The sequence below is a fragment of the Rhinatrema bivittatum genome, chromosome 3 (assembly GCF_901001135.1).
Source record: "Rhinatrema bivittatum chromosome 3, aRhiBiv1.1, whole genome shotgun sequence".
NCBI lineage: Eukaryota > Metazoa > Chordata > Amphibia > Gymnophiona > Rhinatrematidae > Rhinatrema > Rhinatrema bivittatum.
Genome location: NC_042617.1, coordinates 362606647 through 362618950, shown reverse-complemented (window position 1 = coordinate 362618950; position 12304 = coordinate 362606647). Strand labels below are relative to the sequence as shown.

The following is a 12304-nucleotide window of genomic DNA, read 5'->3' as shown; positions in this document are numbered from 1 at the left end:
GTTTACAGATTTAAACAAACATTTTTCTTGGCTGCCCTATTTCATTTAGTGCACAGCTGTAATCCTGCAAAATTCCAGAGTCAAAGTTTTCATTCTCAAAGAAAAGGGAGCAGCATAAAAGCTACAAATGTTTAAATTAAAAGCATATTCTAACGCCTTGTCGCCAAGGAAACCACAATTAAATGGCACAGGGTAAATTCAGAATAAATAGAAATTAAATAAACCTCTATCACTAGCGTGATGTAGATGCAAAAATAATCCCCAGTTGACATAAATCATAATCATATATTCCACCAAAATCCAAATGTCAAACCAAAAAACCACCATAAAAACCAACAACTGATCATTTGTTCATAGCATCTGTAAATACAGAATTAAGTAAAATAAATTAATTGTGCTGTCGTCAGTACTTCTATGAGCAGTCCAGTCCATGCAGTGTTTTAAAAAAATGTTTTCTAGGGTTGAGAAGGAAAATGCCTTCCATGAATTGCAGTATTTAACAAGGAAAGAGGCAGAGGGTCCCCCTGCTCATGAGCAGCTGTGACGTTCCTGTGCCACCCAGTGGTGAAATGTGTAGGGGATCTATTTTCATTTCCAGGATTGCCTTTGGCAACACTGGTAGCTAGCTCATGTCAGCAGCTGGAATAAAGAGGTGGGGGTTTTTTGTTTTCGTAAAAGCTTGTTAGTTGTCCTTTTTTTTTTTTTCTTCTACTTCGTCTGCTGCTTCTTTGGGACTTTGTTAACATGACTTGGCAGTGGCACCTGCCTCCTGCCTGGCACTGTAATTAATGTGGTTTCCTTTTATTGAGAAGTTTCATAGCGATTTAATCTGGAAAACATGTTGCTGAGTTTCAAATATTAAGCCTTGGGCTGTGGACCTCCTGAGAATATGATTCATTTGGCTGGCCTGTTGCTGCTCACTGCCATATAGGGGCCAGGGCTTGGGAGGAGGGAGTATCAGTCATTGCACAACGGCGACAACTAATGCCTAGATTTAGGCTCCATGATTGCGGCGCTTTGGTAGAAAACCTGGCACATAGTCCCCAGGCCAAGGGCTGGTGCTACAATGACCGGGCTAAAGTTAGTTGGCAGGGAATCTAAGGGAAAAGTCCTTGAGGCGTTACAAATGTAAACTTATGAAATCAGTTCCCAGCCTTGAAAAGAGCAGGAAGAAATTGTTAGGCGCCAAACATTGATTCATTTAATTCTGTGCCATGAACATGGTGACCAGCATATAGAGTGCATTAAGAGCCAGACAGCACCCCCTCCCCCACCCCATGTGAATGTGGTGTCCAGGAAACAGCATGGTATCTAATTGAAAGTTGCAGTCTAGCACATTTTGTTTGTTTATTCATATTTATTTCCTAATCCTGAGGCTCAAAGTATTATTCAGATTAGAGAAAAATAAACATTATAGACAATCACAAGTAAAATAATAAGAACATAAGAAATTGCCATGCTGGGTCAGACCAAGGATCCATCAAGCCCAGCATCCTGTTTCCAACAGAGGCCAAATCAGGCCACAAGAACCTGGCAATTACCCAAACACTAAGAAGATCCCATGCTACTGATGCAATTAATAGCAGTGGCTATTCCCTAAGTAAACTTGATTAATAGCCATTAATGGACTTCTCCAAGAACTTATCCAAACCTTTTTTGAACTCAGCTACACTAACTGCACTAACCACATCCTCTGGCAACAAATTCCAGAGCTTTATTGTGCGTTGAGTGAAAAAGAATTTTCTCCAATTAGTCTTAAATGTGCTACTTGCTAACTTCATGGAATGCCCCCTAGTCCTTCTGTTATTCGAAAGTGTAAATAACCGAGTCACATCTACTCGTTCAAGCCCTCTCATGATCTTAAAGACCTTTATCATATCCCCCCTCAGCCATCTCTTCTCCAAGCTGAACAGCCCTAACCTCTTCAGCCTTTCCTCATAGGGGAGCTGTTCCAACCCCTTTATCGTTTTGGTTGCCCTTCTCTGTACCTTCTCCATCGCAACTATATCTTTTTTGAGATACAGTGACCAGAATTGTACACAGTGGGCCGGATTTTAAAAGCCCTACGCGCATAAATCCGGCCGGATTTTCGCGCGCCTATTTTGCATAGGCCGCCGGTGCGTGCACAGCCCCGGGATGCGCGTAAGTCCCGGGGCTTCGTTAAAGGGGCGGGGCGGGGAGGGGGCGTGTCAGGGGCGGGACCGGGCGTGGTGCCGTCCCGGGGGTATGGTCGAGGCCTCCGGACCAGCCCCCAGGTCAAGTGATGGCACGCCTGCTTTCAGCAGGCGTAAATCTGCCAACAAAGGTAGGGGGGGTTTAGATAGGGCCGGGGCGGTGGGTTAGGGAGGGGGGGAAGGTGCAGGGGGGAAGGTGCGGGGGGGGTGGAAAGAAAGTTCCCTCCGAGGCCGCTCCGATTTCGGAGCGGCCTCGGAGGGAACAGGCAGGCGCGCTGGGCTCGGCGCGCGCAAGTTGCACAAATGTGCACCCCCTTGCGCGTGCCAACCCCGGATTTTATAAGATATGCGCGTATCTTATAAAATCCAGCGTACTTTTGTTCACGCTCGCGCAAATTTATAAAATCTACCCCAGTATGCAAGGTGTGGTCTCACCATAGAGCGATATAGAGGCATTATGACATTTTCCGTTGTATTAACCATTCCCTTCCTAATAATTCCTAACATTGTTTGCTTTTTTGACTGCTGCAGCACACTGAGCCAACGATTTTAAAGTATTATCCACTATGATGCATTTCAATTTGGATTTAGAAAGGGATACAGTATGGAGACAACATTGCTGAGCCTGTTGGATGACCTTCGTGTGAGATTAGAGAAGGATGAGTATACTCTAGTAGTACAATTGAATCTTCCCTCTGCTTTTGATATGGTGGATTACAGGATCTCCTGCATCGTTTGTAAGGGATGAGGTTGGGGAGCAGATTTTGAATTGGTTCTCTTCATTTCTTGTGGATAGAACCTATTGGGTTGCAATGGATAACTGTATGTCAGAGGTAGAACAGTGAGGTCAGGAGTGCTACAGGGGTCAATTATCTTGCCATTGTTATGGAGTCTTGTCTTGCTGGGATTAGAATATGACTTTCTGAGAATAGGCTATATGTACATCAAAAACCGAAGATCTTTAGAGGTAGGGAAGTTGTGTTCTGAGTGACCAGGTAAGGTTTTGGAGAGCAGTTGCACAAGTATATTGGTAGTCAAGTGAGAAATTTGGGAATGATCACTGATAGTGCTTTGCACATGATTGCACAAGTCATGCTACTTTATTTACATTCTTCTTTTTGGCAATTCAAAGAGTATTATGGCCAGGTACTGGAGGTATTTCTCTGTCCCCAGAGAACTTTACAATCTGATTTACTAATGCTTTTCTCCCATTCTGTATCTATGGGAAAAGTGCTTAGTAAATGAGGCCCTAAATTTTGTACTTGAGGCAAAAACATCAGAGGGATTTGAACCCTGGTTTCCCTGGTTCATAGCCTGCTGCTCTAACCACTAAGCTCTCCACTCCAAAAGTCAAAGCAATTTGTAAACATTGCTTCTTGAAACTTGATTAATCCAAGTGCATGCACTTTTTGATAAGCAGGAGATCCAGGCCATGGTCTAAGCATTATTACTGACAAGACTGGACTACCATAACTTATTGGTAGGGCTCCTACAAAGGTGCTTTGAGAGAGTTTTCCATGAAGCCAGACTAGTTTGGTGGCAGTGAAGAAATAAAATATAATTACAGCAGAATGAGATTGTACTGATCAGACTTGTAGGAATAGCCAAGGCTGTTGAAATGGAAAAAAGTATGTTAAAGGTCAGCATTGTTTTATTTCTGCTTTCTGGGCTCAGTTTACAGTACATCATGTGACTTACAAAAATCCAGTCTTATTAGCATATATTACTACTACTACAACAACTTAACATTTCTATAGCGCTACACGACATACGCAGCACTTTACAAACATACAAAAAGACAGTCCCTGCTCAATAGAGCTTAAAATCTAATAAGACAAACATACAGACAAAGAGACTTGGCTAAAAGAAAGAAAGTTAGTCAAGACTAAAAGCAGACAATCAGACATAAGATTTAAAAGCGATTTCAAAAAGGTGGGTCTTTAGATGGGATTTAAACATGGCAAGAGAGGGAGCACGACACACCAGTTCAGGAAGACTATTCCAAGTACATGGCGCAGCCAGGTGGAAAGCACAGAGTCTGGAATTGGCAGTTGTGGAGAAGGGCATGGATAGGAGTGACTTATCTGATTAATGGAGTGCACGAGGAGGGGTGTAGAGAGAGATAAGAGAGGAGATGTAGTGAGGTGCTGCAGTGAAGGCATTTGTAGGTGAGAAAGAGGAGCTTGAACTGTATGTGGGAACAGATAGGGAGCCAATGCAGTGACTTCAGAAGAGGGGTTATGTGAGCATAGTGACTTTAGCGAAAGATAAGTTGTGCAGCTGAATTTAAGACAGATTGCAGTGGAGAGAGATGGTTTGCCTAGAGACCTGTGAGGAGCAGATTGCAATAGTCTAAGCAGGAGGAGATGAGCGTGGATAAGGGTTCTGCTAGTGAGTTCAGAAAGCAAAGGACGGATTTTGGCAATGTTATAAAGAAAGAAACAACATATTTTAGCATTGTTTTGGATATGTGTAGAGAAGGAGAGAGGAGTGGAAGAGGACTTCAAGGTTGTGAGCTGATTGGACAGGGGCGACGTCCGTGTTATCCACAGAAACAGGAAGAGGGGAGGGGAGGTAGGCTTGGGGGTGGGGGGGAGGTAAGGATCTTTGTCTTAGCTATGTTGAATTTAAGGTGGCGGCGGGACATCCAGGCAGCAATGTCAGATAGGTCGCGATCTGGAATTGGATTTTTGGTGACATTTCTGGTGTACATAGGTATATCGGGGAGTCATCAGCATAAAAATGGTATTGAAAACCATGAGAGGAAATCAGAGTACCAAGGGAATTAGTCTATAGTGAGCAGAGAAGAGGGCCCAGGACGGAGCCCTGAGGCACACCAATTCATAGTGGGATGGCAGTAGAGGAGGAACCACCAGAGGAAATGCTAAAATTATGATGAGAGAGGTAAGAAGAGAACTGAGATAGAACAGAGTCCTGAAATCCAAGCGAGGACAGAGTATCAAGGAGTAGATGGTGATCAACAATGTCAAAAGCAGCAGACAGGTCAAGGAGGATAAGGACAGATTAAAGACCTTTGGCTTTAGCCATAGAAAGGTCATTGGAAACTTTGGCAAGGGCTGTTTCAATTGAATGTAGAGGGTGAAAACAAGACTGCAGTTTATCAAGAACGGCTTGAGATATAAGAAAGACAGATAAAATGATAATGCCAACCAGTTGGAAAATGTTATGCGAATAAACTAACCCGTTGCTGTGTAAGTTTAGAGGCGGTGATATATTCAACTGAGTATAATGGCTCAGAAGAACTGCATTGTTTTACTCTGCATTGTTTGGCAAGCTGCACTGCTCGTATTATGAGATATCTTATAATAGAAAATAAAGATACTTCTCTTACTGGCTGTTGGTATTCATGTTTACTGGCAGCCCCAACACTACCAAGGAAATATTTACACTGCTTGCAGTTAGTTTATATAATGCAGTGGAGCAGGTAGTCAATAAGGTTAGCATTTCTCCCATTTTAAGGGATTAGCACTGGTTGGTTGCAAGTTTTTTATCTAATTTCTTTCAGGATTGTATGTTTGGTTTTTAAGATATTAGAAGGGATGGGTGCTGGCTGCCTGAAGGAGTATTTGAAAATTTATGATCCAGGATGGAACTTGCAGCCCTAGCAGGGGGAATTTGATGGTTGTTCCTTCGCTAAAGAAAGGGCCATTGGGTGACACACAGTAGAGGACTTTTAGATTCATAGACCTTAAATTGTGGAATGGCCTACCCCTAGAGCTGAGGATGTGTAAGGATTATTTGAAGTTCTGAAAAGACAAAAAAGCTGGGTTGGTTTTGGGTTTTTTTTAGAGAGCTTTTTCTTGAATGTTTTTATTCTACTTCTTTATTTTTTATTTTCTTACAATTTCTAATGTTCTTTATGTTGTACCCCGCTCAGGGATATTCAGACTAAAAATAAAAGCCCTCACTTTAATTATTTATTATTTTTATATACCGACATTCAATCTGAGATATCACATCGGTTTATATTCAGGTACTGTAGGTATTTCTCTATCCCCAGAGGGCTTACAATCTAAATTTTTGTACCTGAGGCAATGGAGGGTAAAGTGACTTGCCCAAGGTCACAAGAAGTGACAGCAGGACTTGAACCCTGGTCTCCTGGTTCATAGCCCACTGCTCTAACCACTAGGCTGCACCTCCTCCCTCACTTGAGTGCTGGCCTATCGATAATCTTTCTGAATGAATGCAGAAGTGCATTTTCACTTTCTGATCAAGAGATCAAACAGGGGAATAATTCCATAACTTAATTGAAAGATATACTGGTCCCAGATTATGAATAGTTTAAAATAATCAAGCATAGCATTTTGAATCATACTCTGTAAGGCAATGGAAGCCAGTGTAAACTGGCCAACACTGGGGTTGTATGAACCTTTACAGAGCATCCAAAGACTAGTTGAATTGCTTCATGTTGTATCATCTGCAGTTCATATAATGTTTTCGGAGGAAATCCCATGAGAGAATTATAATAGTAAAGTTGAGATACATAGGCCTGGAGAATCACACTGAACTGTGACTCATTCAGAAAAGGTCTTAAGGGGCACAGTTTAAACCAGGCCTTAGTTGTAATAGAGGTGATATGCTTTCTCATTGAAAGCATAGTGTCTAAAAGCACTTCAAGGCTCTTTACTCAAGATTTTGGTTACAAATTTGACCCACCCAGAGAGATGCATCTATAGTAGGGATTTCAGATTTAATAATCCAAATTATCTCTGTTTTGGAGGGATTAAGCATTTAATTTATTATTGCCCATCCATTTGAAGATATCAAACATTGATTTACATAATTAACTAACTTCTTTTGATTCCCCAGACAATGACAATAAATTTGGAGATCATCAGTATAACAATGATGCTTTAAAGCTTAAAGATCTAGTAATATCCAACAGAGGACAAAGATAAATGTAAATAGAATAGAGGATAACATAGCTCCTTGAGGGACCCCACATTCCATAGAACCTGGGATAGAAATCCTCTCCTTCCAAACTACCAACTAGGCCCTTTTAGTTATAAAAGCAGTGAGCCATTAAGGTTTGACTCTTGATAGTGATGTCTCCTAGTCTTGCAAGTAAGATTGAGAGATACTTACTGTTCCTCCGGAGCAGAAGTATTTTCTGCTTGCCGGCCGGCTGCCGGTGCGCACTTCCCTGGGACAGCGGCTAATGGCCACTGTACCGTCCGGCCTCTGTCCTGCCCTGACCTGCCCCTCTGGAGAGACCTGGCACTTCTGCGTGTAACGGGTTATGCACACGCGTGGCCAGGCCTGTTCTGAAATGTGAGCGGCACATGCAAGGCCCAGCCGCACTCGTAACCCCTGTTTTTTACGTGCTCGAGCCTTTGAAAATTTGGGCTTATTTGAAGCTCCAAGGGGGTCAAATCAGCACCAACATCAGGAAGTATTTCTTCATGGACATGGTGGTTGATGAATGGAATGCCCTTCCAGAAGAGGTAATGAGGAAAAGAATGCTAACAGAATTCAAAAGTGCGTGAGATAAACACATAGGATTCCTGGTGGCTAAATGATGGCAATGAAGAAAAGGGTAACCCGTGTTGACTGGGGTAATCTGCACAGAGCAACAGTTACCCTAAGAAAAAAAGATTGCTGGGCAGAATGGATGGACCACTTGGGTCTTTTCTGCTGGCATTTACTATGTTACTATATTACTATGTAAATAACATAGGTTCCATCCTTAAAGAACCTAGTAAAATCAGAGCATTCCAGAGAGGGATGCATAGGCGGAGGATTATTTAAAGGCAGACTCACCAAACCTTTAACCACAGAAAACAATTCCCTGGGAATATTGCTGGCACCATTAATCTTATTCTGAAAAAACTTTGCCTCTGAAATGGTTACTTTGTAAACCTTCATTTGATCCAGAAACTTAAATCTTGTCTACCTCATGTGAGATGTACGCCAGTCTTTATAGGTGTGTGATATAGTGTTTAAATTCAATATTTCATCAACAAATGAAATGGTGGTCTAGAAAGATTAGAACACTGTTTTTTCAGGAGTCAAGGAAGGGGAATCTAGAAAGATAACACTGAGTTTTTTTCAGGAGTTAAGGTTGGAGTTCATGAATTCATTCAATTTAGAAAGGAAATAGCAACATCAAAAACCATAGTTTGGATGAAATCTTCAAAAACGAACAGGATCTACTCTTTTCCTAAATTATGTGACATGCTTTTCATTAAAATTATCTCCAACACTAAAGAGCACACTGTGTATATACCGCAACTTCTATGTCATGCATAGGATACTAATGGGTCATTCCATATCAAATAGACCAGGGGTCCACACTCAACCTCCTCCAAATCTAACAAAATTTTGCATGAATGTTCTCTAGGGTCTCAAAACCGTACTAAACTTTTCACCTGGATCTCTATTGGTTGGAGAGCTAGAGGCAGTTGAATGGAGGTCACCTCTGAGTACCTTGCTCCGCACAACCAAAAATGGCCATTTTGTCCAGGTGCTGCAGCCCAATAACCCCTCTCAGGAGCCTGAAATTTTGTGGATTAGTACAAACCCTTGGCGGTAAGTCCCAGTGCATAGTTCAGAACATAATGTGAGCTTGCTTCCCTTATTATGGGCCAGCAAAATATGTGAAAATTTTTACAAAAAGAAATTTAAGGCCTACTTTGACTCCTTATTGCTCCTTTCGTATACTTCAATTCAGCCCATAACTGGATCAGTAGTCATGGCCCATGACTTACATCTTGGATTTTCACTAGAGGCATCTGGTTATAAAATGGAAGTACACAGTGCAACTAATCTAAAACCTCATGATGTTGAGGCTGCTGAAGTCCATTATGGTTACTATCCAAAGCCTAGTTATAGGCTTGCTTAATTCTAAAGTCAGATAAGCCTTCTGTACAAAACACTGTCACCTCTCAAGCTTGAATTTTAAATGTACCTCAAGAGGTGCAGAGAAGACATAACCTCATAAATTGGCCTCCTGGGATATTATCCCTTAATACTCGGAGATGGTGGCTACTGTAATTTAATATAGTATTTCTATCTGTTGGTTTCCGATGTTACAAAACATCCTATTTGTTTCTCAGTCATAACAATAAAAGGCATTTGAGTTCTGTGCATATGATACACAAACCTTAGGTTTGCTTCATAGGTGTTCAACCATGTTAAGAAATGCATGAAAGCCACCTCTGAAAGAAATGTCTACTATTCGTACATCAGACTTGAGCAAATGAACAAAACTGGAATTTATAAACTCAAGATTTTTCAAATTCAGCCATGTAGAGGCAATCAGTGTCAGGTGCCATTGCTGCTCCCATGTCAACTTGACTAATTCACAGAGAGAGTCTATCAGAAACCTCAAATATGTGTACTACATGTTTCCAAATACTTACCAGGTTCTTTTTGTGGTTCAGTTACCTAACTGACCACCACCCCTGTCTTCCCAGGTCCTGTAATTCTGAAACTACATCACCCAGCTCTCCTCTTTATGTCCCCATGGTCTCTTAGTCCTGGGGGAATTTTGTGCTACTGCGGAGCGCAGAATTTGCGCAGAATTCCCCCCCCCCCCCACACACAAAATTGCCAAATGGTTACGCATAGAGGAGACCCCGGCACGCCGCAAACGGAGTGCGCGAAGATGAAGGCCCCGGTGAAAGTGAATGTGTGTTTGTGTGTGAAAAGGGAGGGGAGGGTGAGAGAGAGCATGGGAGGTGAGAGAGCGTGGGGGGGATTATTGAGTGTGGGTGCCAGTGAGAGGGAGCCTATATGAGAAGATTGTTGAAGGAGTGTGTTTGTGTGTGAGAGATTGGGAGTGCGTGTATATGAAAAAGGTATTGTGTGTATGTGAGGGTGCTAGCCTGTGTGAAGGTATTGTATATGTGTGAGACAGAGCCTGTGTGAAGGGGTGCATGAGAGAGAGACATAGGTAGCCTGTGTGAGGATGTATATGTGAGAGAGAAAGGGAGCTTGTGTGGGTGTGTATGCAAGAGAGGGGGACCCTGAATGAGAGGATGTATATGTGCGAGAGAGTGAGGGAGCCTGTATGAGGGTGTGTGTATGTGCACTAGAGAGAGAGAGCATGTGTGTGAGAGAGGGAGGGACAGAAGGAGCCTGTGTGAGGGGCAGTACTGAGAACGGGGTCAAACTCTGGGACTGGCAATAGAATGGAAGGGGTTGAGCCTAGAGGTGGAGGGGAGAGCTTCTGGTAGGTGGAGGTGTTGGGGCCTGAGAGGGCAAAGTGGCCAGGGGAGTAGGGAGAGCGAGTGGAAGGGACACTCTTATAGTAAGGTTCTAGGGAAATTCTGCTCAAAATATTTAAAATTCTGCATCTCTAAGAAATAAATTTTTTCTGTATTAATTTAAAATGTAATTACTTAAAAATGGTCATGTAAATTGTGTTATTTTGACCATTATAAATTTTGCAGAATTTTGTTTTTTTGCGCAGAATTCCCCAGGAATAGTCTCTGCTTACTGGATGCTATGTTTTAGGGATGCCAAAGGAAAATGATAAGTGTTCATAAAAATTTTTACTAAGTTGCCAAGAAAGCAAACATATGAATCAAAAGGTAAACTCTGAGTCAATCAGGAAGACAAGAAAACAAATGTTAACATAAGGAAGTCTTTTTAAATTGTGAAACGCGAGTAGACACAGGAAGTCTTACAAAACTATAAAGCATATAAAGGGGCAGATTTTCAAAGGGTTACGTGCGTAACCCCGAAAACCTGCTCCTGCACGCGCCGAGCCTACGTCCCGGGGCTTTGGAAAAGGGGCAGGGCCAGGGGCAGTCCCGAGTCCTCCGGCACGCCGGCAGCTGGCCGGCGCGTGCAACTTACACCTGCAGAGGCAGGCATAACTCCTGAAATTAAGGTAGGAGGGGATTTAGGTAGGGCTGGGGGGTGGGTTAGATAGAGGAAGGGAGGGGAAAGTTGGGGGGAACAGAGGGCACGGGGAAAGCCATCTGGGCTCCCCTAGGGCTCGGCGTGCACCCCCTTGCGCACGACGACCCTGGATTTTATAACATGCGCGCAGCTGCGCAAGCATGTTATAAAATCGGGTGTATTTTTGTGCACGCCAGGTTATAAAATCTGCCCCAATGGATGTAACCATGTAATCGGACAAGTAAAATTAACAATGGAAGAAATATTGTTAAAAATAGCAAAACCAACCTGTAAAGAACCTTAACATATATTAACAATGTGTAAATGATGAGGATGCTATATTTCCCTTTGTGCTATAGATACTTATATATACACATAGGGTGAAATTAGTTAATGAAGTCAATCACTGTTATCTGTTACTGAAAATAAACCCACAGTTCTTGGACTCAGAACCATTTTTGGGCCTTTGATTTACTCATTAACCTGCATATATCCTGAATTTTCTTTTTACTTTTTGTTCTTGTGGAGTCCCTTCATCCTTCCTGAGTCACAGACTGACTTTATGTTTATTCCCTCTCTCTTGCATTAGAGAAGATTGTTTAAAAGTAAGATCACTGGATTCATTGCTTCCAGATATCATTAATGCACTCTGTAGCTTACATTTCTAGCAAACGCTTAACCATTTCCTTCTCAGCACTGCTAATGTATATTGGGGGCCTGTTTTTTTTTTCCTGAGGTATTTTATTTATTTATTTATTTAGTACTTTTTTATACCTGCATTTATGATACATATATCATGTCGGTTTACAAATAACAAGGGTCATAACCTAACTAACTATTAACATGGTATAGAGAAGACAAAAGTTACAATGAACAAGGGTGCCGGAACTGGGAAGAGGAAGATATAGCAGACAGTAACTAGATAACTGAATCAATTATTTGCAAATTGTTGAGTGATCGTTCGTAACAGCTGGGGGGGCTCTGGGTTTATGGAAAGGCCTGTTTAATATACATATTTTTATTAGCCTACTTTGTTTTACAGAGAAACTGGGAGTCTTGATGCGATGAGAGGATCTCTAAAAGAAAATGTTTTGGGCAGTCCAAAAGAGATGCTGAAATTAAGTATTCCATCTCTTGTGTATGCACTCCAGAACAATATGGCTTTCTTGGCGCTTAGCAATTTAGATGTAGCAGTTTACCAGGTAGGTTCAAGTATTGTAACATGGTTTTAAATGGTATCCCGGACTATCTCTTGCTTGTTC

The 12304-nt window shown here is 42.1% G+C and overlaps 1 protein-coding gene across 4 annotated transcripts in view; it reads left to right on the top strand.

Annotated features, from left to right (window-relative positions):
- Positions 1–12304, top strand: part of SLC35A1 (solute carrier family 35 member A1) — a 92410-nt gene that overhangs the window by 36106 nt on the left and 44000 nt on the right. For all 4 annotated transcript variants that reach the window (XM_029595444.1, XM_029595445.1, XM_029595446.1 and 1 more), the window contains exon 3: positions 12085–12244. In XM_029595444.1, coding sequence (XP_029451304.1) covers positions 12085–12244 — 160 coding nt within the window. The remainder of the gene's footprint in view (positions 1–12084; positions 12245–12304) is intronic.